Source organism: Gymnodraco acuticeps, unplaced genomic scaffold (genome assembly GCF_902827175.1).
Source record: "Gymnodraco acuticeps unplaced genomic scaffold, fGymAcu1.1, whole genome shotgun sequence".
Taxonomy (NCBI): domain Eukaryota; kingdom Metazoa; phylum Chordata; class Actinopteri; order Perciformes; family Bathydraconidae; genus Gymnodraco; species Gymnodraco acuticeps.
In genome coordinates this window covers 1,833,955-1,861,008 of record NW_022989755.1, presented here as the reverse complement: position 1 = coordinate 1,861,008, position 27,054 = coordinate 1,833,955, and the positions used below count along the sequence as shown (strand labels likewise).

The following is a 27,054-nucleotide window of genomic DNA, read 5'->3' as shown; positions in this document are numbered from 1 at the left end:
AATGTTAGTGTTAAGTGAACGGTTACACTGCCTAAAGGATTTACTTGATCCTACAGAAAGTGGGTGACTTTCTGTCACATTCCTTGTTGTCGTTGTTGTTGTTGTACACACAAGTATGCATATATATATATTGATATAAATATAAAGACTTAGTACGTCTACATACAAAATAGTATTGGTTTCCAGAGTGCCTTATTCAGAATTTCTGAAAAAAATGACCTTTCTATGTCAAAAACAACATTTGCGAGAACTGCATTGAAAATATCGCGTTGTTTTGGAAGTTGAGACGTCATGTCACCCATAGGCGGAAGTGTTGTTGAACAACGGCACTGTTTGTAGCCATGTTCAGTGCGTTTACCATTAACAAAAAACAACAAATGTTCTTATAATATAAGTTGAAGTTATTTAATATATCAAGCTATCAATCTAAACTACTCGGCTAAAGTTTCTGACTTTATTCTGAATTATCGGTTGTTTTTACACCTAGTTAGCATGTAAGGCAAGCGTTAGCTTACAAGCTATGGTTTGTTGACAATTGTTTCTCGACAGCTTGTCAATTTTTCTAGAAATCTATACAATATTAAATTACAAGACATAATGTTCCTGCTTCATTTAGTACTTATCTAACGCTTACAAGTTACGAAACGTCTCATAGTCACCAAACTAGAGAATGGTGTCCCTTTGGTTAACCAAAGCACTATGCGCTTTCTTTAAATAGATTGTGTCATGTATGGCGTCGTACCATATATTAAGATTAGCTAACCTATTGAAGAAAGGACTAACCAAGAAACAAGTCTGGACAAAACCACATAACACCTCAATCGTGGTGTCAGCTCAAGTTGTATTGTGAGTATACATTCATTTTCTTTGTTATGTTTAAAGTGCCAAGACGCACCTTTCTCTCCATTTAATATGGACATGGTCTTACAGTATGTGTTGGTTTTTCTTTTGTAGAATGACTGCACTCACAGACTTGGAACCTTTAGCAAAGAGAATCAGGTTTGAAACCAGTGCCCCAACTTCCCTTGCATCTTCCCTCAAAGGTATTTTGATTAGATGCCATTTTAAAAATACACCAAATAAGCCATTAGCTTGGTTTTTGATTTGTAACCCTTTTTTTCAGTCCCAACTTTTAGCTTTAAGATGGGAGATAATGACGCAGTAAATAAAGAAAGAAGGCAACACAACCCACTTAAAAGGATGTATATACGGCCAAAGGCTGGAGCAGATGGTCTGCGAGGCGTAAAGACAAAAGGTAACCATCAAATAATCGGCCCAAGACAACAACAGAATTTAAAAAGTACTCTTGATCAATGGTTGGTTAAGCCCAGAAGAAACCCAAGTACAGCTGACGGATGCCAAATCCAAGAGGATGTAGAGATGGACGGTGATGACAGCGTCTTACAAAGCACCTCAGCTCAGGTTCCAGAATGTACAAAGGCAGAAAAGCCTGCTCTCTCTGATTTGGATGAAGACACCCAGCCCATGACACCACAACACCTGTATGAAGACAATCCAGTCTCCCCAGCCTTCATGGATTCTCCAGAGAGTGAGCATATGCAGACACTGTCCCATAATTATGATACGTTTAAGAAAGAAGAAGTGGAGACATGCTCAGCAACACAATACCAAAATAACAGACTTCTTTTCAGGGACATCATCACCAGATCTGCCTTCAGAGAAACAAGGTGCAGACAAGGAAAATACCTCCGGCAAACCTCATGTCAAATGGCTGGGGACACCAATCAATGATCTCCACAGAATGCCTGAATGTGGGGGGCCGCTTCCACCGCTGAAGGATGTTCCTGGCCAACACACTGTGATGATAAGGGTTGGAGCATTTATTTCTTCACACTTCAGATGTTTACGTCATTAAAACAACGGCCATTTATCTCGTCAATCTAATGTATTTGCATGTTTCTGAGACAGTGTTCAGAAACAGTTTGTACAAAAATAATCTGTTTTTGTGTAAACTTGCAAACATAAAAAACCTGATCTTTAATATGTAGTTTTGAGTGTCTCTGCTTTATATTGTATTGTCATTTGGATAGTTTGTTTTGTACACAGGTATTACATGCTCTAATGCCATTTGTTTGCATTCACTCCCATTGACAGACGGACCTTCTTCACAATGGTAAAATACCTGTTCCATATCCTGCTAGGTTTAAGGATACCTGGGATGACATCCATGTCAAGATGCCCTGTTCCAGTTGGAACCTGTTTCCTGTGCCTGATGAGGTAATGGTGTATCTATAACATTTGTATTGACATGTCAGTATTAAATAAAAACAGTAGTAATGGATTATGTTACAAATGTATATGAGTGGCACATTTAAGTCACGTTTTATATGGGTTAATAAGCAGTACTATGACATACTATGACTGACCTAAACTATTTTAAAGTCTATTTGTGCAAACAATGAGGATACTATTATGAGCATTGGTATATTTCATTGTAGTAACTCTCAAGAGTTGCTACTATTTAGTTGCTTACCCATCCACATGACATGTTTTCAATCTGCATGTGCAAGAATTAAACAATGAGGGGGTAAATTACGGAACTGTTTAACATTGATTCATCAAACCACTGCAAGAAACAGGCACAACAACACAGCCTTGTTATTCTTTATATGCTTAACTGTATTCACCCCGCAGAGAACTAACTGTGTGCTTCAACAGGAAACACAAGAACGACAGAATAAGAGTCGGTGGGAATTGATCAAGGAAACTTTGAACGACGAATTTACATGTCAACTCGAGTTGAAGGCAAGTTTCACATCTGTGTGCTATCCTTTTATTGGCAGGGCCTAATACATTTCACTCTGTAAAACAGGCATTCTGCACTGTGGTTGTTGTTACCAGACTATGCCATAAGATGGCGTCATAAGCCCAGAAACTGAGAGGCACACAGTATCTGAGAATGTTACTATTTTGTCAATTATGTTTATTTTAATACAGAAATGTAGTAATACTAACTTAAAAAGATTCATTTAGATTCAATATTTCAAATAATTATTGAATTTGTTCTTAACAGAATGCCATTTTGAAGTACAGTTCCTCACAGGCGAAGAAATGGGACTTCACCGCATTGCGACTTTACTGCACAAAGGTAAAGAATATCAATGATTCCAGATGTAGTGACTAAAGTTGAATGTTCTTGTAATTGTATTTATCATAAGAGTGAGTTCATTAATACTGGCAGATGGACACACATGTTGAAGTTGTTAGAGGGTTAGCTGCTGACTAATGAAATCTCATCTGTCCCATCATGATACTTAATTGCCCGACAGAAGGCATCGTAAACCAGTGTTTCTCACAGAGCTTGGGTCAAAGAGAGTACAGATGTCTCATTAGGTAGTGAGGATAATGTATTCAGCTTGTGGATGAAAAAGTAATATGAATGTCTCATTTGACACCAGATTAGATTTAGTTTAGTATAACCAGTATTTAAGTGGGATTGTGAATCAATATCGATCAATAGGCCTACTTTGCAGCCATTTTTCCTTTCTTCTTGGAAACGCAGAATAATTCAAAGTTATGCAGTATAATTAGTCTCTCATAGACTGAGCTGATACTGTTTTTAAAGTAAATATCTAGCTAAGAGTGGTAATGACGTTTTTCGGTTTTTTGAAAAGGTTTGTTCTATATTAGTAAATTGATTCTCAAGCATTGCGAGTGCATTTGAGCAGCATTACACAAACAGAGGCACAACACTTGCTCCAACTTTGTACAATACAAATAATTGGACATATTTTATGTTTTTGTGCAGTTTAGAGTTCTGAAACTCTGATGACCTGTCCCCAGATAATCCCGCGTTGCGTTATGATGGCCAGAGCTCTGTTTGTTTATTGGTTGTTGCTCAGAGATGTCAGTGCGTTTTCCAGCCTGGTTTGAAGGCCATCCATCATCTCCTGTCCTGATGTGTTCTGCGTCATCCTTTGTACAATCCAGAAGGGCTGTACTACTGTCTGGTTCATGAAAGGAATAGTAATCTTCCATTAGTACAGATGGGCCATCTTGTGTCATGAGTGTTTGATTTAAGAAATCCTGAGCATGTAAGACTAGACAAATAATGGCCTTTATATTCCTTGTAGTAAAAAACACTCATCCACTCAGTGGTTCATAGCATCACCTTGAGTTCATGATGTTTTTTACAATATCTCAGGAAAGGAAGTATATGTAATGCTTTTTTTTATGAATGCCATCATGTCAATTATTTAGTAATGGATTTTTCATAGGAGAATGTTGAAGCCCTTCAGAGGCAAAGTGGGAGTCCAGAGAAATATTTTAACATTTAGCTGAAAGGTCAAAGTTTAGTAAGTTGTCAGAAATGAAATGGCATTACATGACATTACATCCTAGAAAACGATTTACTTCAGCCTTATACTCTTGAGTCAATTGTGTGCCATATATGTCATAAATCATGTCGAATGGGATTTTTGTTGGATACATTCTGAACATGTTGAGAGGCTTTAGCCGTAGGCAAAGTTTTGTTGTGGTTGGATTTGAATTGTATCAAGTCAACTCGGATGGAAAGATTAGATTTTGTCTGACTGCAAAATGTCCAGTGCCATTACATCTATTGAAACAAATATCTGCTAACCGTCCCCACCCCACGCCTCGTCACCATGGGTGCTCGGGCTTTTAGCTGCACTGCTCCCAGACTCTGGAACTCCCTCCCCACGCACATCCGACAGTCAGACACAATCACCATATTCAAATCCCAATTAAAAACCCACCTGTTCAAATCTGCCTACTCACTGTAGTGCTCCCCATTATATGTTTCATTTGTTTCCACTTGACTGTCTCCTCCATGATTTCCTGTTTGTGTTTTTATCATGTTCTGTTGCCTATTAGCGTTTTTTTTTTTTAACAAATTATACGGTATCCTTGGGTGTCATGAAAGGCGCCTACAAATAAAATGAGGTTTCGCATCAATTGTAGCTATTGCTTTGTCGGTTCATAGTGAAGGTGGTTTGTCGGAGTAAGTAAACACATGTAACACACGTACAATTGTGGTAATAAAAGTGTGTTTCATTTTAGATATTTTTCATGTCACTTTTTAGAGTCGCGTATAAGTCATGGTAGCGCACACTTAATAGATTGGCTTTATTTATGCTCCATATTATTGCAAATTTGACACACAGTTCCTCTTGACAAAGTCTGTTTATTGCCTCGGCCCCTCTATAGAATGTATTCACTGCTTAAGTGAGTGGATACATCTGCGTTTTTTTATAGTTGATTATGCAGCAGAGGCAGTAGCAATTAGGCTTCGTACATATATACACCCACAGCCAAGAATATATAGTGTTGATATTTAACCTATTTTATTGTAAAAACCAATCACAGAGTATTTTATAAGTCTTGTTTATTTCCAGTGCAACCCACAGGCAACATGAGGAAAGGCGAACAATGCAATTCTACCTACTCCATTTTCCCCTCTGTTACTTTTCCGTTGGAGATTTCAGCTTGGAGACCCTGGAGCAGGCTTTTTTTGAGCGTCGGAGACATGAATGGCATGGAGTGACGGGCTGGGCAACCTCATTGAATATTCATTTCTGCACAATAACCTTATGAATATGTGAAAAGCTGTTGACGGACAGCATTGGTTTTGTCAATTTCGCTTTCTCCAGCACAACCAGTGTTGTATTTACGGTTATGAGAACGCAAGCGTTTTATTTTTACACGGCCACACGTCCACAAAAGCAGTCAGGCGGATTGCTTTATTGCTCGGACCTGTGGGGAATAGGAACCCCCGAGCATCAGGAGTTGTGTTAAATCTGAATCTGGTTTCTTACTGCCCGCACCCGCGCATCTTGCTTGATTACTTTGTCAGTTGGGTGTGATGTACAGACCTGTATCAAGTCATACAGAGTGTTACTTCAGTTGATTTGATGCAGTGTCTTCTGCTGATTTAAGGAGCTTGGCTTATACTACCTCAGCTATATCCCAGTCTCGCCCTGTCAACTGCCTTCATTTATTACGCCCCTAGGGGCAGTTTATGATGTCAACCAGGTCATTACTTATGACAGTGTTTAGTCAGGCTTCCTTTGCCATAATATAAATGTCCTTTGCTAAAACACAAGTCAAGGCTCCTTGTCTTGGACACACACTGTCCTTTCGGTTTCAAATGCTCGGCCATTTGCATCTCTTCCAGGAAGACTGTTTAATCAGCTGGCATGGCTGTGCGTGCAACCTTGATTGAATGGCTCTGTCATTGATCATTCTGACATTTCGTAGCCAATATGGCTGTAAATACGGGTAGTATACACTGTATATTGTCTACTTTACATTAGAGCACGTAGGCAGTGTTGTGGAGTCATGTATGTTGTTACTTTAATATGTTTTTCTGCTTGGTGATGTTATTATATACAAACTGTTCAGCTGAAGCCAGATGTATTTTAATTATAGCTTTCACAATCCATTTAAATATAAGGTCCAATATGAGATTAAAGACAGTTATTTATTTTTCCACTATTTGTCTTACATCTGCATTTATTTTGTACTTTATTTAAATACGTTATTGCCTTTTGATGTTATGTATAGCTTACATTTCATTACTTTAAGTTTCTCAGTGAAATTGTACATTTTGCCATGGATGCCAAGTTGTCAATTGAATCAACCCAAACAGCTAATAATGTCACAGCTGAGTTTTGTGGCAAAACAACAAACATAAACAGATCTCTTGCTCTCTCCAAGGTCCTGGAGCCTGATGCTGCTGAACATCTGTTTGACTCCCTGCTGCCAGACATGGTGCAATTAGCACTGAGAGCATCTGAGCTCTGTACCAAGGTAACATCACTAACCAACAGGCACTGACTCACTGGTCCGTGACACAGTAGATCACTGCAGCAGGTTGATCCCACGGGTCACGACATGATAAATATCATGGTAGTACAAATGGTGAGGTCAAGGCACGTAGCTATTGATGGTCATTTGTCTGATGTTTTAAAGTTCTCTTGGTCATCCGCTTCTTTCAAGTGCGGATGATGAAGAGCAATGTGAGTGAGCAGCTGAAAAAGTGTCATTATGTAGCCATTTGCAAGTCATTTAAAGGTGGGGTAGGTAATTTTGGAGAAACCAGCTCGAGTGCGCTACAATTTGAAAATACACAACTGGAAAAAATCTGCCACTTCCTTACAGAGCCCCTCCTCCAACACACACGAACGCGCACTTGACCAATGAGGGCACGAGATACATTTGTGCACAGATGGAAGGCTGACAGGCAGGTAGGCCATCCAGTTACTTTAGCCGGGTCGGCTAAAATGATTGGTCGTGCTTTTTACAGTACTACGGCTTCCACAGATGACATTTTTTTATGGATTTTTTGTCAAAGCACTTCAGATATTCATTGCTATCGGGATGTTAAGAGCATTCCATGGAATATAACAAAAAGTGTATCTCGAGCCGGTTTCTCAAACGTACCTACCCCACCTGTAAGTTGTATATCTTTGAGTGTTAAAGTGATCAAGAATTACCTTTTTTATATAAACATATTAAGTGGCCCACACCACAAGAAAAATATTAATTAATCAAACATGTTTGTGTTAAAGCATTTAGTGTAGCAAATTCTAGCATTGTAAGCCATAAACAAGTGTGTATTTTAATGTAAAAATGTATTTATAATTTTTATAATTAGCTATTTTCTATAACCAAATGTATTTTTTGTCTACAAATTAAACATTGAGTGGCTAGCTAGTCTAAAATGTATGTAAAACTACTGATTCTGTGGTCTGTGTTTGAGATAGAAGAATAGATTGATATTAAAGTCTGAATGGGCTCTTACATTGATCTACTACCACATACACATCTGTGTCCGATTGATTTGAAATGATTACCTCCATCATTCATATTGTGTTTTTTCTAAATTGGTAACTTGTGTCTTATCACTTACCTTTCCTGTTTATCTCTCTTCCCTAATTCAACAAGCACTCCCAATTGCCGTGACAGAATAGCTTTTACAGATGCACTGTTTATTTATAAACTAAATGCCGTTATCAGGAGTATGAATCTCTTGTGAGCAAAGGACGATTGTGATTATGATTGAAGAAGCATGGAGTGGTGCCAAATGTGTGCATTTACGTACTTCAGTGTCTCGTTTGGTAAATTGATAAAACAAATTACTTTGACCTTCCTAAATTGTACCTCTATTCCTCCTCTAGCCGATACCCCTCCTCAAAGAAGGCCTGGACCACTCCATCACCGTGTCTCAGGAGCAGGTGGCATGTCTGCTTGCCAACGCCTTCTTCTGCACCTTCCCCCGACGCAACTCCAGGAGGACTGAGTACTACAACTACCCAGACATCAACTTCTTCAGGTAATACGACGGTGTGGTGCCTTCATACATAATGTTCAAATAATCAGTTTGTAAGTGACGCTGCTGGGACAACTTGTTTCATTTCCATGAGAGGGCACTACTGTATACGTTTTCGCTATAAAGCATTTTATCTTCCTCCTGGGTGTTAAAGCAAGCATTTACATTGTGTGTAGATCGTATCAGCAAAAGCTATCTGTGCAGTGATTAGAAAAAGGTGTCATCACATTTGAAAGAACTTGATGTGTCCTTTTGCATGCAATACTTACAAGAACTTTACACTATAATGCTATTTGTTGGCCAATCTATCTTTCTCTGGCACTTGTCAGTTTTAAAATAAATATGAATACTGTTCTTCATGTGTAGTTAAGAGCCAAACCTTTCCCTTTAAAAGCATAACATAGGAAAAAGAGGAATGCAGGAGTTGTTTTTATTCCAGCAAGCTCTTACTGTAGAGATGGTCTGGGTGGTGTAATGCCAAAACAGTCTGCTCGCCTCTGCTCAGTCTTGTCCCCCATCTCTTTTGGCATCACAGTGTAATTACCTAAATGGAAGTCAGAATTAAATTAACATTGATTCAGATGGCTGCTCTTGACAATGGAGAAAGCCATTGGCTGTTTTGCAGAAGGCTGTTACAGAGTTCAATTGCATCAGCATTTCATTCACATAAAGGTTTTGCTGTGATTTGAAAGGAGAGCCCAGAGTCATCTTGTTAGCCTGCCGCTAAAAATGTCCCTGAATCACCGATTTGGTGCGAGCCAGCTTTGAAAGTTGTGTTTTTCTTTTATTGTTATTAAAACTGTTATTTTCCTCTGCGTTTCTGTTTCAAAGGAATAAGAAGAGGAAATAAAAACAAAGCTGTTTATCTTCCAATGTTATTCTACCTCAATAGAGACATTCTTTCACAATGCAAATATGAACTCTACAATGAGATCAAGCTGACTATTAAAAGTATTCTTTTGTTGTTTTTTGGCTTAATAAAATGGTGGACCTGTCATTCAACGGATTCATCAAAAGCAAACTTTATTTATAATTTGACCACAAAGTGCATTTAGCTTTTCTTGTTAAATGTTTTCTTATTCTGATGATTGAAGAACCCAACCGCTGTATATACTGTGGTCACTTATCCCCTTTTGTCCAGTTACATAATAGCTTTTTTTATACATCTATGGGAGGTCTATTGATGTTATATAACTTTATTAATTCTCTCTTCCCCCAAAGAGCACATGTTACTAAAAGCCTGCTCTTACTAGTGGCCAGCTCATGTCAAAGACTTATGCCCTGAAGACTACACCACGCACAATGGTTTCTAGGGGCCACACTGGATGCGGGAGCTGACTTGGACGAAGGCGTCTCTCGGCCCCTGAAGGGCTCTCAGTGCATCAAGCTTTTGTCGTTATTTCACTCGCATGACTTTCTTTTTATCGTGGTGTATGAGGAGGGCTGTTGCGTTCTTTACAGAGTTTAGGTTACAGAGATGGTGGCCTCAATGCTGCATTCAAACCCGCCCACTGCACCTCGCTACCAGCAGCTTTGTGTGTGTGTGTTATTTTTCAGGAGGATTGACCTTTTGCCTCCTGAGGACTCTGTTGCTTAAAAGCAACACAGGGCTTCTTAATGTACCCCCAAGGAGGGAGCCCTGGTTCCCTCTCTGTTCTGTTCCCTTTTTTGTGTGAGTGCTGTGAAGTAGCTCACCAGTGTGACTCGCCTCGGGCCACTCCATTGTCGTAACAGCGAAGGAGCTCCTGCATAATCGGATAGTGACTGAAAGGGAAGCTGAGTGAGAGATGAACCAATTCATATCAAAAGTTAAAGCATGACTGAACTCACATGGCCAAAGTGGAGGTCTTGTGTTTCGACGCACTGGAGAGTCATTTTTCCCTGTCGTGGTTCTAGTTATTTAACCAGTGGATCACTGAAAGAGTTGGTCGTTGGCTCTGATGCTGTGAATAACCTGCTTCCAAAAAAAGTGTGGTTTATTTTTTAAAAGAAGAACATCATATGTATCCTAATATCAAAAATCTCTTCTTGCCTTCAGGCTCTTTGGCGGGGGCTCTTCAAGCAAGATTGAGAAACTGAAAACCCTGATTTGCTATTTCAAAAGTGTCACTGAGCAAAGTAGGTGTTACAATGTCATTTGAAAATGTTTGCAATATGTTATTGATGTAAAGTGATTTTATAAAAGAGAATAATTCCTTACTTCCCTTTTTTGCTTTTCAGCGCCTACTGGACTTGTGACATTCACACGAAAAAGCTTGGATAGACCTCTGAATTGGAAAAGGTGAAGTGTATTGACACTGTTGAAAGCGTAGTAGTAGTATGTCAATTGTTTCTGCCATTAAAAAACAAAACACTGCAGCTTGCTAAATCTAAAGCTAAAAGACTGTTTGGAAGCAAGTAAGAATCCATGGTCTCAACTTTCATCAATAACTAACAGACATTATTCATTCGTTGTGTTTCAGCTCAGAGGCTCAGCTCACAAATCTCCACATCACTTGTGAAGGAACCATTGAGGATGATGGTTATGGAATGCTTCAGGTAAGAATAGTATAGCAATAGTGTTCACTAGTGAATATGCAATGCCATTATTGTTACTTTAATGGACTTAACCTTGCAGTATCCTTTATTTTTGCTTGATAAATGTCTGCGATATACTCCACACTGCTTGGTTCCCATCCCCTTTTCCTCTGATGTAGTCAGTCACTAAGCCACCACATTCTGGAGTCTTTCACCCAGAATGCTTACGACTGCTGAAAAGGCCTTTGAGGGAGCTGGTGGCACGTCGGAGGGAGTGTGTGCTGGGACCGGGGTCGAGGCCTCTGAGCCTCCTCTGCTCTCTGTGTCGGCCGTGCTTCCTTTACTCTGTCAGGACGGCCCGCTCTGCCTTTCACCTTTTGTTTGCCTCCAGTTGCCACAAGCTGACAGTTGATGTGCACACATGACCAGCCCCGGGGTACGCCGTGGCCCGGATTGATGGATGCTCTGCTGGGGTGCGGGGGGGTGGGGGGGTGGGGGGTGGGATGACAGCCTGTCAAAGCAGACTTTAGAGGCTCGCTCGCTGTCCCAGTGTTGAGTGACCAGTTTGGTCAGAAGATCTGCGGCTCGCTCCTTTGCAGCCTGTTCTTTGGGGTTGTGACAGGGTTGGCGTGTGCTGTCTTTAGGCCAATGAGCAACAACTGTCAGGGAATTCAATAATATGTTCCACATGGCTGATTTCTGACTAAAACCATGACTCGCCACGTCTGTTTCATGAGCTGAAACGATGAGCTTTCTTTTGAATCATAAACAGACCAAACAAGTAAATCAGTGACACCCATAGATTTGCCCACACAGCACAAGCAGCAAGCTATAGCACAGGCACCAGTCAGCAGTCAATTTAGCAGCATGTTATGACTGGAGGGAGATGTTTACTCTGGACTGCAGGACTCCGCTCTTGTTTTTTGATATTTGCTACTGGCAGCAGCAGGCCTAAGTGCTGCCCCTGGGGAGAGCTTATTTTGTCATGGGGGACAGAAGTCTGAGTAATGTGAGCACCTCAGGACACCTTCCCAATCAGCATGTCAAGGATTCTGTCACAAATAAATAAAATAAAAAAGCCTGAAACCTTTTCATGAAGTGTTTTCCACCTACTGTCCAAGTTTGGGAAACTACACGTTAACAGTCAAAGAAAATGTTTTTGTTATATGAGCATGTGACTGCAATATTCAGTCCATGCTGCAAGGGATGTTTCAGTGTTTTCTTCATAACGTGTCATCCATCTTGATTTGCAGGTGGATTTTGCCAACCAGTTTGTGGGGGGAGGAGTCACCAGTTCTGGTCTAGTCCAGGAGGAAATCCGTTTTCTGATCAACCCTGAGCTTATTGTTTCTCGCCTCTTCACTGAAGCCCTGGATCATAATGAATGTCTGATTATCACAGGTCAGTGATAATAAAACTCCTCCACAACATGGGTAAAAATACAAAAGAAATCCTCTGAAGAAATCTTTTTTCTATTCAATCATTTATGCTTTAATCTTTTGATCCAGATCAGATCAATAGTGCCCCTGGGTTTACTTTCTTATGCTTGACCTATAATTAGACAGAAGAAACAGAAGGCGTTTCTGGACACACAGAGCATGCAGTATACACCTTCAATGTACCCATTCCGGCGCAGCATGAGGCTTATTTTTTTCTGTAAATTGCCCTGTTTTCTGTATCTCTCCTTGTCCCATGTTGCCTTTTGATTGTCCCAAAGGTAAGGGAAGAGTCGCATCAGTCGGGAGTTGTAGATTGGCCTGTCCTGATTGCTCAGCTGGTGTCTTTCTGTCGAGTAATTCCCACAGACTGTACTTCAGTATTGAGTGGTTGTGACAGGCCAGTAGACGTAGTAACAACCGCTAGATGTATGAACCTCAGGAGGAGGCTGATTGCTGTCCTGTTTTTTTCAAACTGCTCAACACTGTTGACTCTTTGCTTGATTGATTTGGATGGAGAGTTTGGAAAACAAAAGTCATGTTATATAGTAGTTGCTTTAACACTAACGGAAGTTTACTTTAATCCAGTAAAAGCATTTCAACAAAAAAAATCACAAGATAAGTTTATCACAAAAGTAACTTTGTACATTAAGGGAATAATCAAGCATAAGAATTAGAGTAAAAAAAGGTAGCTTTTTGAACTTTTTACTAGTATTTTTAATAATAAAATCAGGAATGCACAGATTGTATAGCAGGATAACCAAAAATCATCAGTACCTCTATTTTAATGGATGCAGTGAGCCCTTTATTAGTAGAGCATGGTATAGCTGACATAAATTAAATCGATTTGAGTTATAGAAAAATACAGCTCTTGCCTTGCAACACAGTGAATTCCATTTGGGTCCTTATAGATCTTACATTATGACCTTACAGCAACTATCATCAATATTTTTCAAGCTCATTGTTTTGGAATTAGGTCCATTTTGTTTTGGTTCTCTCTGACCCTATAACCTTGCTTTCCAACACAGTCAGAAATCGGTTTTTTTGTGAAAAAGCGCTGATAAACTATCCATACGCTCCTTGTCTAGCACCAAATATTAGCTGCTTATATAAAAAAAAAAACTTCTGATTACATTGGAGATAAATGTGTCTTGAAATTATACATTTAAATATATTCAAGTGCATGACGTAAACCACTGTTACAACACATAAACTCACTGACCATAAATATATTACCAAGATGCATGACCAGGGGGTGGATGAGCAGGAAGTGAGGCAACAGGGCCACCGCCCTCCTGATCAGCATCACACCACTGCAGCAGATCTTCTGTGCTTGGTGGAGTCACCTTCAGACTCCTTGCTGGCCATCTCTCCCTCGCCTCCACTTACGCCACTTAACTTTATTACCCGGGCCCAGAATTAATTATAGCTGGAAGACCTGCCCAATACCTGATCCGCTAATGGACTCTCCCATTCCATCATCTTTATTAAACCCTGCCCGCATCTCTTGTCCTACGTCCTAACAGCCAAGTCTAAGCCTTAACTGCGTTTTGGCCATGTTGTAAATCATGTCCCCCTGTCATGTGCTTTGGCATACAGTAAGGAAGCTAATGGATCTTACCTCTGCAGTGACATTTGCAAAAGTGCCCGGGCCTAATTGAATTTATCCTTGATTGCTAGATATGTGGCTGCCATTGGAGCAGTCAAACGTATACACTGCATCAAGGTGAAGTCATGTGATTCATAGATGGAAATAGTGAGCAGCATCTGTGGTGCATTAGATACAGAGACATTTCTTGCACACAATCTTGCTTCACTATTCAATGTTACCTTCTCGTTTCTCACTTTTACCTCAACATGGCAATGAGATGCGCTCCTGACCTTTGTCTGTCTCTGGTTCACCACCAATATGAGACAGTTTGTTGTGATGTATTTACACATGAAAGGAACAACCTTCAGGAGCACCGCACATTATACCTGGTGATTTTTATGCAACCTTTTTGTCATTTAGAAATCATTTTTAACAATCAGACACATCTTTGCCGGGCCAAGATTGATCTGATTCGCACTGCAAAAATATCATAATTGATATTGTTCATGAAGGTTGTTCCTTTCAAACGCAAATATGGTTGATCATAGAGTTGATATTCTTGGAGGACCATTAAAGGTCAGATGTATGAATACTTTAGACAGGGCGGCAGGGCATTTGATCAGTTATGCAAACGTCCTTCAGTGGTCTCCCGTAGTAACTTGAAACAATTCTGAAACTTTCATAAACTAACTTGTATTGAAAAGCTTTTTTAAACCCTGTCCGCAAATTATTTATAACACGAATTGTGGTATTGAACAGCAAAAAAAATAACAAGAGGTTCTCTTATCATCTTGTTGAATATATTTGGAAGATAATGGAATATTTTCCATTATCTGCCACCTGTGCCAGTTTACTGTCCAGTCTTATGAACAAGAAGAGTTACAACTACGCACAAACTTTGTCCATAAATGGTGCTAGGACCATCTTTAAGTTTAGTGTAGATACATATTTTCATTTATTATTGCAAATCTGTTTGTAGCCAGTTGTTGGATTGTAAGAAACTGTCTGTGATGCCCCTGTGGGTTCATCTGGAGAGGGTGTGGCTGTGCTGCATCCAGCCGCCTTGATTGTAGTAACTCGGGGCACCTGGATCTGGTGCCCTGCAGCTATTTAAAGCCTCTGCTCCTCTCTGTCTTCCCTCTGCTTTCTCGTACAGGCACCCGGTTCGGTTGAGTATGTTATTAGTTATTTCAGTTGTTTTACTTTGTGCACCTCAACACCCTCACACATACATGTTCATGCAATCCTCCCCCTGCAGTTACATTACTGATACCATTGACGTTCAAACCTCATGCTTTACTTGTTTTGCACTTGATTAATTTGGCTAATTTGAACCACTTGCTTTAATAAACATATTTTGTTAAATCGTTGATATGGTGTGAGACACACCATATCAACGATTTAACAAAATATGTTTATTAAAGCAAGTGGTTCAAATTAGCCAAATAGCTCAAAAGGCCACAACAAAGAGGAGACCTCTTTGTTGTGGCCTTTTGAGCCAGGTCATAACAAATGAGGGCTCGTCCTTTGGGTTATTGTGCTGGCTTGGCGCTGCTATTGGGGGACACATCATGTCTTTTGTGTTTCAGGAAGCTTTAGTGTTTGACAGGGCGTCAGGTTTTGTGTGCCAATCAGAAGGTAAGATGTTGCTGTTTGAAACGCTTTTGTAAAGGGATTTCCCTGCTAGGCTTAAGTGGCATTTCCCCTTGGGTTGCGTATGTTTGTTTTTTTCATAGTGTTGTGGCGACGTGGTTAGTGTCAGCTGTTTTCGGACAGCTGTCTCGGGGGCACCTCTGCATGATTTTGTGGTGTTGCAGGTCGCTCCACAACTCCGCCGGGTTCCAGTGCGTAATTACCCGCCGCAAGCCACATGAAGACTAGGTGAGATTAGTACGATTTTGGTTAGGCAGTGAGGGGGAAATTCTCTGTTGGGTTTGTCTTTTGCCCATGCGTGTTGGCAGGTTAACACTTTGCTTTCTGATTGGTTATAGGTAATATATTATGGCTTCTTTGTCGGCGTTTGTGGATGCGCCCTCAGTGTCTTTCTTAGATAATTGCAAGAAGGCGCAGTTGGTCAAAATAGCAAAGCATTATAAAATTGCTGTTGGAGCAAGCGGAAAGATGAGATTAAAGCTGTCATCGTGTCATCTTTGTTTGAGCTTTGTCTGGTGCGGCAGGGGTCGTGCCGGTAGTGGTTCAGACAGCTGGTTTGACATTCGAGCAGCAAAAAGAGCTTTTGGCCATGCAGTTTGAGCAGGAGAAGTTGGAGCAGGAGAAGTTGAGGTTGGAGCAGGAGAAGTTGGAGTTGAGGTTGGAGCAGGAGAAGTTGGAGTTGGAGTTGGAGCAGGAGAAGTTGGAGTTGAGGTTGGAGCAGGAGAAGTTGGAGTTGAGGTTGGAGCAGGAGAAGTTGAGGTTGGAGCAGGAGAAGTTGCAGTTGGAGCAGGAGAAGTTGGAGTTGAGGTTGGAGCAGGAGAAGTTGGAGTTGAGGTTGGAGCAGGAGAAGTTGGAGTTGAGGTTGGAGCAGGAGAAGTTGGAGTTGAGGTTGGAGCAGGAGAAGTTGAGGTTGGAGCAGGAGAAGTTGGAGTTGAGGTTGGAGCAGGAGAAGTTGGAGTTGAGGTTGGAGCAGGAGAAGTTGGAGTTGAGGTTGGAGCAGGAGAAGTTGGAGTTGAGGTTGGAGCAGGAGAAGTTGCAGTTGGAGTTGAGGTTGGAGAAGTTGGAGCAGGAGAAGTTGGAGTTGAGGTTGGAGCAGGAGAAGTTGGAGTTGAGGTTGGAGCAGGAGAAGTTGGAGTTGGAGCAGGAGAAGTTGGAGTTGAGGTTGGAGCAGGAGAAGTTGAGGTTGGAGCAGGAGAAGTTGGAGTTGAGGTTGGAGCAGGAGAAGTTGCAGTTGAGGTTGGAGCAGGAGAAGTTGAGGTTGAAGTTGGAGCAGGAGAAGTTGAGGTTGGAGAAGTTGGAGTTCAAATTCAAATTCAAAACCTTTATTTATCCAGGTAAAATCCCATTGAGATCAATGATCTCTGGTTCAAGGGAGACCTGCAGCAGTAGGTTCCACAAGAAGACATAAACAACAGAACAACAAAAGGACATCATACAGCAAAATGTACAGGGATTACAATTTACATATTTAACCACAAGTACAGGTACCAACAGCATCTGATTTTGTAGCATCCAACCGAGCTTTAAAAACATGTAGTGGTACTAGCTTGGTAATTTTCCATTCTTTTTGCAGACTGTTCCATGTTAGTGGAGCTGCACATCTAAAAGCTTTCTTCCCTAAGACAGTCCTAGCACTTGGCACATTTAATAAAACCACAGCATGCGATCTCAGGCAATAAGTACTTTCAATTCGCAGAGAGATCAGGGAGCAGATATAAGATGGTAGTTTATCCAACATGGCTTTGTAAATGAAAAAGTACCAGTGACTGAGCCTCCGTACAGTAAGTGATGGCATAACCGCCTTGGTATACAGGGTACAGTGATGCGTAAGTGCTTTACAATTTGTCAAAAATCTCAGTGCACTGTGATACGCAGCATCTAACTTGCTCAGGTAATGGGCAGGTGCATTCATATATAACAAATCACCATAATCCAGCACAGGTAAAAAGGTCACAGTGACTAGCCTTTTCCTGGCCTCAAGCGAGAAACAGGACTTGTTCCTGTAGAAGAAACCTAGCCTAACCCTCAGCTTTTTAAGCAGGTTATTGACATGAAGTTTAAAAGTGAGACAGTCATCAAGCCAGATACCCAAGTATTTGTAACAGGTAACCACTTCAAGTTGTATTTCTTGCGTAGTTACAATATCCAAAGCAGTCTCTGGTGTATTTTTAGCTTTAGCTTTAGAAAAGAGCATTACCTTGGTTTTATCCACATTTAAAAGAAGCTTAAGCTCAGAGAGCTGAGCCTGAATAATGTTAAAAACAGCCTGTAATTTAACAACAGCCTCGTTAATCGAGGGACCTGCACACTGCACAGTACATAACGGTATCGTCCGCATAAAAATGTAAGGTTGCTCCTTCGACATTTTCACCTAAACTATTAATATAGATAGAGAATAATAGCGGAGTTGGAGTTGAGGTTGGAGCAGGAGAAGTTGGAGTTGAGGTTGGAGCAGGAGAAGTTGGAGTTGAGGTTGGAGCAGGAGAAGTTGGAGTTGAGGTTGGAGCAGGAGAAGTTGGAGCAGGAGAAGTTGGAGTTGAGGTTGGAGCAGGAGAAGTTGAGGTTGGAGCAGGAGAAGTTGAGGTTGGAGCAGGAGAAGTTGCAGTTGGAGTTGAGGTTGGAGCAGGAGAAGTTGCAGTTGAGGTTGGAGCAGGAGAAGTTGGAGTTTAGGTTGAAGTTGGAGCAGGAGAAGTTGGAGTTGAGGTTGGAGTTGAGGTTGGAGCAGGAGAAGTTGAGGTTGGAGCAGGAGAAGTTGGAGTTGAGGTTGGAGCAGGAGAAGTTGCAGTTGGAGAAGTTGGAGTTGAGGTTGGAGCAGGAGAAGTTGAGGTTGGAGCAGGAGAAGTTGAGGTTGGAGCAGAAGAAGTTGGAGTTGAGGTTGGAGCAGGAGAAGTTGGAGTTGAGGTTGGAGCAGGAGAAGTTGAGGTTGGAGCAGGAGAAGTTGGAGTTGAGGTTGGAGCAGGAGAAGTTGGAGTTGAGGTTGGAGCAGGAGACGTTGAGGTTGGAGCAGGAGAAGTTGGAGTTGAGGTTGGAGCCGGAGAAGTTGAGGTTGGAGCAGGATAAGTTGGAGTTGAGGTTGGAGCAGGAGAAGTTGGAGTTGAGGTTGGAGCAGGAGACGTTGAGGTTGGAGCAGGAGAAGTTGGAGTTGAGGTTGGAGCAGGAGAAGTTGGAGTTGAGGTTGGAGCAGGAGAAGTTGAGGTTGGAGCAGGAGAAGTTGCAGTTGGAGTTGAGGTTGGAGCAGGAGAAGTTGCAGTTGAGTTTGGAGCAGGAGAAGTTGGAGCAGGAGAAGTTGAAGTTGGAGCAGGAGAGGTTGGAGCAGGAGAAGTTGCAGTTGGAGTTGAGGGGTCAGCAGCAGGAGGTAGAGAAGCGTTTAGACGTGGAGAAGGTGCTGGAGGTGGAAAAGATTAAATGTGAGGTGGAACATGCTAGATTACGGCTGATTGGAGAGGGCAAGCTTTCTTCTGATGGTTCGGCATCAGGTAGTGGCGATGTTATTTCTAACTTGCGGTTGGTGCCAAAGTTTAATAAGCGTGACCCTCACATTTTTTCACCCTATTTGAACGCGTAGCTGCGGCAAGAAACTGGTCAGATTCGGACAGAGTGCTGTTACTTCAGTGTGTACTCTCTGGCGAGCACAAGAGGCTTTTTCAGCTATTTGTGGCGAAAATGCTTTGGACTATGCTAGAGTAAAATCAGCGGTGTTAAAATCATACGAACTGGTTCCTGAAGCGTATCGTCAAAAGTTCAGAAGTTGGGTCAAGGGGGATAAGCAGACAAATGTGGAGTTTATCCGTGATTTGACTTCTCGTTTTCAGCGGTGGTGCGCGGCAGCAAAGGTTGCCAGTTTTGACGGTCTTTGTGAGCTGATTGTATTGGAACAGTTTAAAGATGTTATCCTTCAGCGTGTGGTCACTTATGTAAATGAGCAGAAGCCTTCCACCGCGCTTAGAGCTGCCGAATTAGCGGATGATTTTGTGTTGACGCATTAGGGCAGTTTTACAGAGAAGTGTTCTAGGGGTGATTGGAGACGTGGAGAAGATGGTGGCTATTCCCGCAGTGGTGCAAAGTTTTCACCAGGCTCCTCCCGTAGATTTGCAGGTCCGGGGCGACTTAGCTTGGCTGCACACACAGTTTATATACAAGTTAGGTACCATGTTATACTGTCCATTCTGCCTCTTTGCTCGTCTGTTTTCTGTACATAAAGTATTTGTGAACCAGTTTAGGTACTTGAATGTGTTGTTTGGGCCATAATTGTGCTTATTACTTTAAAAAGTGTAAGGCAGGATGATTCTAAGTGAAATGTCTGTCAAGCAGACTGCGCTCTAGAGACCCCCACCCCCCCCTGTGCACCTCCTTATACCTGCTGACAGAGGCCCCTCTACTAATCACTTGGTTTATTCACTTTGCAGCGTGAAGCATCTCAGCGAGTGCTCTCGACAGCCAGGTACTAATGAGCGCTAATGAATGGGAAGTTAATTTGTGGCCTCATTGGTTTGACTGTGCTGCTGCTCCCCCCCCTCACCCTTTTACCGGTGTGGAGTGTGCCCCTGTGGGCTGGTCAGACGCTGCTTCTCACGTTGTTTCAAGGGGGGTAATAACTTGACCTTCCTCTTGTCAGGAAACAGCTGCTCCGGTTTCATCCGGTCACATCAGGCAGGATCACTAAAGACACCTGAATGAAAACATTTGGTTATTACAGTTAATTTATAAAGTAATTTGTATATTTATATTTCCTGCATACTTCAGTACCTTGTGTATTCCTTAATTAGATCAATAAAGGTATCATTATCCAAACAATTGCATCAATGTTTTTTTAAATTGTTTTCTTAGTATGAATCTGAAAAACATAGAAGGAAGTACAAATCTGATCTTTTAATCAGTACAAAGGTATAGGTGTGTTTAATGTCTGTGGGAAACGGGAGCTACGGGGAGGAGGAGGAGGGGAAACTAGCAGTGTACAATTGGGGGGGGGGGAAAGGTCAGGAGAGGGGGGTGTTTTAGGGGCTGATGGGTACATTTGGAGGGCCATTTGGAGTCTGTGGGGTTTTGGGAACTTCAGGACAACGAGGGGAAGCTGAAACCTCCTTTCTGTCCACTTCCTGTCGCTCTTTGATCTTCAGGATCAGCTGTTTTGATCTCCTCGCGCTTCGTCTTCATTCGCTGCTGAGGAAACCAGTCGGAGAGGTTCACGGGCAGGTGGAAGCTGGGGATGGGGTTCTGTCGGGAAGAGAGTAAAATAACGTTTATTATTTTATAGGCAGGTTTGGATTATTGCTGTGATAAGTAGTAGTAGTAGTAGTAGTAGTAGTTGTACAGTAGTAGTAGTAGTAGTTGTTGTTGTAGTACTACAGTAGTTATAGAAGTAATAGTACTAGTAGTAGTTGTTGTAGTAGTACAGTAGTTGTAGAAGTAATAGTAGTAGTAGTTGTTGTTATTGTTGTAGTAGTAGTAGTAGTTACTATATATAGTTACTATTTGGATGACAAAAGACATTTCAAGAGTAACCAGTTGTAGATACTGTTTTTACTTTGCATTTCTGCTTTTGATTTGTTTTTGATTGTTAATATAAACTGATATGTAAATGGTGGAAGCTATTGTTGGTTTCAAAGTGTCATGTTTTTTTAGGAACATTTATCCACCATCTACTTTATAGTTTATGACTGGCACTCATAACAGCTGACAAGATGTCGTTTTCCTGACACAAGCGTGAAATAATGTGTATAGGTAGTTATTGCTGTTTTCATTAAAAAAAAAAAAACATTTTCAAAAAAGAAAAACATATTAATTTTAGCTACACAAGTATAATAACACTTTAAACCGCTTTATAATTGGTAACTACTGATCTTGATGTGCCGGTTAACAAAGTAATCTTACCTGCTTTTCTTTCAGATTTGCTATCTGAACACAACTGGAAGGATTCTTTAATTCTGAGCATGTTTAAATATCAAGATGAATGTGTTAATGCTTTGTATGGGGTGTGACTAATGTCTGTGTTTGTTTGTCATTACCAGGTTCACAGCAGTACAGTAAATACACCGGCTATGCTCAGACCTACAAGTGGGCTGGCAGCCACCAGGACACAACTCCCAGGTATTTATTGAACTTGGCTGCTTTAGAGACCTTAAAATACCTTATTTATTTAAAATAAATGCTACTTTTAAAGCTACGTAACAATCGTTTATGGCCATGTTAGCTCATGGGAGGGCAGTTATGATTGTTCCATCACCTTGGTGTAGAATGAACTATTTGTACAACTATTTGATGCCATCCAGTTCCATTACCATCATGTAAATTCAGACATGTCTTTGTATGTCACAAAGTTAGTTTTGTATCTGTTTATTTTAGACTTTATTTACGGGAACTTCCTATTTCTGTCATAGATCCAGCTCTAATATATTATTGCGTAATTTGACTAAAGCATATCTGTTCTGTTGTATCTTATACCATTTTCTTTATTTGTTGGCAGAGATGGCTGGCAGAGAATATGCACAGAGATTGTGGCCATCGATGCGCTGCAGTTCAAGAACTTCCTCGAACAGTTTCGTCCCGATAGACTCAACCGAGAACTAAACAAGGTCATTTTTGTTTATATATTTTAATTGTATATCTTACAGTATCATGTCTTTCTTGTGTCTCTGCTCTGCATGTCACAAAACTGAGCAGGTTGTTATTTATATAAAAAAACACTTAAAAAGTTATTATTTTAATAAATTAAAAACAAAGATGTCAGCTCATCGAAACCTTACGATGAGTGCTGCTGTAAGTGTTTTTTTGGTTGTGTATACAAAGTGTGCACTCTTTGTATAATTGATGGGAGTGGAAGTGAATGGGCAATCTACCGCTGCTCTTTGATGTTACACTCTGAACTTCCATAGTCATGGCTTTTTATCGGCGTATGGCTGCAATTATCTTTTAGCTATTTTTGCTAGTTAACTTAATATTTGCTTTGCTCAGACTTATTGAGTTGAATGTCAGTTTGTTTGGTTGATGATTGGGAAACCGTAACATAACAAATGTCAGCTGTGATGACATTGATGTTTACTCTTCTCTAGGTAAATATTTGAACTGTATGTAATACAGACTGATGGATTTTTATATTTGTAGAGAATAGACTTAATGCTATTCATTACCATTAACATATGTGACCTTAAGCCACTGAATCATAGTTATTATATTTACAGATTTGTTTTAAATAGGAATCTTCCATGTGTGCAGTCCGCCCATTCAAAGAAAATCAAGATGTTGTCAAATCAGAAGGCATGGAGGAGTTTGACAGCTCTGACAAGGGTCTGAAGAATGCACCAACATACAGATCAATCCTGTTTCGAATATTGTTCAGCTAACTGTCACATCGGCCCTTTCACAGGAACAATTTATGACTGGTCAGGAAGAGGGTGGGCTCGCACAATTCATTTTCACTATTCACTTCATTTCATGGTGAAAATAAATGTCCAGAGCCCCTTCAGATCTTTTATTTGACCTGTCTTCCTGTCAAATGCTCACGTTGCTGCACATTGGTTTAGTATATTTAATGTGCAATGGTTATTATTATTCAAACCTACGCCAATTGCACACCAGTTTGAATTGAATTGAGGAAATAGGTGTAGCCAAATGACATAATGTTAAAATGTATGTTGAGCCAATCCAACCAACCTTTTATGTGTTCATGCATTAACTGATTTGTCAAGCACGGGCCTGCAGGCAAATGGAATGACTTTGCATTTATATCTGATATAAAGGAGACGTTCTGTAGGACTGGCTCTTATAAAAGAAACCTACCATTGAGCTGAAATAAAAAGGTGATCCTAAGACCTGAGGCTCATCAGAGTGGATTTTGCATTTATGTACCGAATTACATATCGTTCCTTCAATGGCCTGACAACTTGATGTGTTGTCACCCCGAGAGTCACAATTTTGATGACGGAAGGGCTATGCTTGTCATAATGCATTGGCGGTATCTGAAATCAGTCCCTATTTGCTACTTAGTGCATTATCTTTTTTTCTTTATTTGAGTACCATAATCTTAATTTCTTAATTGATATCATACTCGGGTACACAGTATTTTGTAGGCTTTTCTCAATGCAGTAAAAGACATACAGTAGAATCAAATAACAGCAGTGATAAATACGACAGAATTGTCCTTTTTTTTAATCCCAATGTGAATATATCAAATATGCAGTGTAAACAGCATTCATGAAAAAAGTCAATAGTGTATGTTTGCTTTTGATTAACATGTATCCAACACTACATACTAATGATTTATGGGTATCTACATTCTCAATGCACTACGCAGTATAGAATACATTAGTTTACTGTGTAGAAAATTGTGATAATTTCATACACGGCAAACATTTTCTACAGTGTTCTTTTCTCATGAAAGACACTATTAAATAGTTTTTTGCATTGTTTACATTTTCTAATCTAATATATTGTTCATCATTTATTTTGTCTGTCTTTATTTAGGCTTACTGTGGCTTTGCTCGCCCTGAAGAACAAAGCCAAAACCTCTCGGCAGTGGCTACAGGGAACTGGGGCTGTGGGGTTTTTGGAGGTGACACACGTCTGAAAGGTAAGCGCTGACGTAATGCTGGCAGTCTAAGCGGACACTCTTCCTGGATATAGCGGAATATATTTCAGCTTGAAAGGCTCCAGCAGATCAGCGTGGGCCATCCATTTGTCTTCCGGGAATGCGTTCATTTAGTTAAAGCCTATTCGTCGCCTTCCTTCTATTGATCAAATGACAAAGTTAATATGTTTCATTAATAGTGAAATTGATCGCCAGCTCGAGTCCATCAATCCGTTTCAGCTTTCTGTCTCAGCCATGTACCACGGACACTGAAGAGGGAGCCTAAGGACACTTAATGCTAACAGTTTGCAGTAGTATCTCTGCTTCTCACTTGATGCCTGAGCCACGGTGCTTGAACACTATACATACATATTTGTTAATTAGCTGTAGCAAGGTAAAGCCCTCCATAGGCATCATCACCTATTGTCTGCTTAATGACACGCCTCCTGGGAAGAGCTTTGTAATTCGGATGCTGTTCTCCTCCTGGGTTTGCCTTCTGTGGCCTCAGATAGCCAGATAGTTTTTAATTGTCAGATCATTCTTGGGAAAAGCGGATGAAACCGAGCCGGGGACAGAAACTGCTGAAGTGTAGGCATATTCCGCTTATAGCTCTCTTCTGAAAATGTTGATTCAGTTATGCTCGTTAACTTGCCGCTGTCCCAACCCTCATTAATCAGCAGACATATTTCCAGTCTCTTAAAATATTCACAGCTCTCTACGGGGCCAGACCTGGCTTCTCTTCGTAACTAATCCAGAGTTCTCAGTGGGGGTGAGACCTATTCCCCCGATTATTGTCTTTTACAGTCACTGCCACAGAGCCGGGTGGCGCACACTTCAAATACTAACATTAGCTTAGACCTCTGTTAATATATACTCAACTGTATATCTATGAGTAAGAAGATGATCATGTTTGAACAAACCTGTAAAAATAGCATTAAAAGGTCAATCGTTTAAAGAACCAGTTTTTTGCCTCTCTCACAGTGGAGCGTTAACACAGGCAGCTTCTTTTCCTTCAGCTCTGCTCCAGATGCTGGCAGCTGCTGAGGCGGGCAGAGATGTGGCCTATTTCACCTTTGGTGACAGCCAACTCATGACAGATGTCCACAAGATGCACTCTTTCCTAACTCAGAGGAAGATCTGTGTCGGTAAGGAAAACAACCCGTCTGCTTCCTGTTTACATAAAACTGTGTCCCTTCTTTTTAATATTTCACCACCAAGAGTGCGACAATAAGGATATTATAACAGGATTAAATATGCTTTGGAAAGTTTCATCTTTGGATTTAGCTGTGAACAATGTGATCTAATGAAACTGACAACTCTATACATTATGCTGTATGTGATATGATTTCAATCCTCATATTTTCTCCCTCACAGGAGAGGTGTATGATCTCCTGGGGCAGTACTACAGCTCCGTGTGCAAGAGCTGCCTCGGTCGGCGACCTGAGATCAGCCTGTACTCCTTCATCTACCAACAGGCCGACTCCTCCCCGGCGCCAGATGACTCCGACGGGGACTCGCCCAGACATCCCGTCCCCACAGACTGCAGTTAGGGCCAGGTGGCTGATGAGTCACCATGCCTAATCTGCGATAAAACAAAACCCACATTAAATACTGCCTTTTCTTTTTTTTAAGAAGGCTTGATTAACTGTTTACCAAATGGGAGCCAAAAAGGACCATCTAGCATGCAGATCCTTTTCAAAAACATCTGAACTGCACTGGCTGATTAGTTACGACCCTGTCTGGCGCGGTGTTCATTTTGCTGCCGCTGGTAATACGCCGATGGATTGAGCTTCAATACGACGCAATTGTGATTTTAATGGTGAAGCAAAGGTTGCCATCCATCTTCTGAGTTTGTCATGTTGCCTTTTTTACACCCACACATATCCAGCCTAATTGAATTGGCTGTCAGAAATCAAGTTAAAGGAATAGAATAACAAGAACGGGGTTTGGAAAGCTAGGAGCCGTCTCAGAGCCTGGCTCTTTGGGAAATAATATTTTACCTTCTGCGTTTAAAGCTACATTTAGTTTCAATGATGACTTCCATGAATACATTTGTCCGGTTCTTGCTGTTCACATTCGAAAGAACCAACCGTTGCACTTGAAATGTTAATTTGATTGGTTTGTTTCTATATTTTATAACTATTTGGAACTGCTACCCCCGCGACCCGACCACGGATAAGCAGGAGAAGATGGATGTTTCTATATTTTATAAGTATTTACACTTTGAATCTGTTATTTGTAGGCCTTCTTACTAATTGCTGTATAGCTGCACTTGAACAAAAAGTAGGATTTGTTTCGCCTAAATAAAATCAGTTTTAAGAAAATGTCATATTTCTAATATTGCCTTTGTTTTATTCTGAAGCACCATTTAGAGCCACACGTCAATTACACGTCTTTGAACAATCACAATGAGAGCCTCTTGTTCCACTGAGGCAATGTGAGTTTCTGTACAGCTTTGCCATTTATCTTTCCCCATCTTCACCCTTTCCCTCCCAGTTTAATAAGGTCATACCTTTTCTATAAACTGTACATGACACCTCATTAAGTAAAGAGTAGATCATGGAACATCCAGTCAGGCAGTGGGGCTCCTGGGGGATTTCTCTGTCTGTCGGATGGAACACAGCTTCATGTGCATTAAGAAGAAGCTGCATGGGGCAAATCCTCAGAGGTTCGACCGCTGGCCCTTTGGTAGGTTTGATTTTGTGGCATTTGCTGGTAAAAAAGAATCTCAGCAAATGATATATTTTTTGTATTCAGTTTCACTATATTAAAAATGTAAGTTGATATGTATAATACCACCATGTTTGATACTGATTTATGTTTTTAGATTCTTCATCGTAGTTTATTACAGCAATGTATTTCAGTGATGCGTGTTGTGACTGTTCCTCATTGTGTGATTATCTACTTACACGCCTAATGAGCTGTTATGTTTCACTTTACAGATTACCCAGCCAGCAGGAGTTTATTGATTTCATATTTT

At 40.9% G+C, this 27,054-nt stretch overlaps 1 protein-coding gene across 2 annotated transcripts; it reads left to right on the top strand.

Moving 5' to 3' along the window:
* Nucleotides 1-17: 17 nt before the first annotated feature.
* LOC117543757 (poly(ADP-ribose) glycohydrolase) lies at nt 18-26,403 on the top strand. Of its 2 annotated transcripts, XM_034212314.1 has the most exons (18): nt 18-846; nt 955-1,043; nt 1,124-1,549; nt 1,653-1,831; nt 2,116-2,238; nt 2,680-2,766; nt 3,035-3,109; nt 6,700-6,792; nt 8,163-8,317; nt 10,353-10,432; nt 10,535-10,595; nt 10,777-10,852; nt 12,085-12,232; nt 21,520-21,598; nt 21,975-22,083; nt 23,972-24,077; nt 25,091-25,219; nt 25,449-26,403. In XM_034212314.1, exons 1-18 carry the CDS (start codon nt 731-733, stop codon nt 25,622-25,624), a joined length of 2,307 nt encoding a protein of 768 aa, XP_034068205.1. In that variant the 5' UTR covers nt 18-730; the 3' UTR covers nt 25,625-26,403. The 2 variants fall into 2 exon arrangements, with proteins under 2 accessions (XP_034068205.1, XP_034068213.1); XM_034212322.1 differs by lacking the exons at nt 18-846; nt 955-1,043; nt 1,124-1,549 and having other exon boundaries at nt 2,163-2,238.
* Nucleotides 26,404-27,054: the final 651 nt, after the last annotated feature.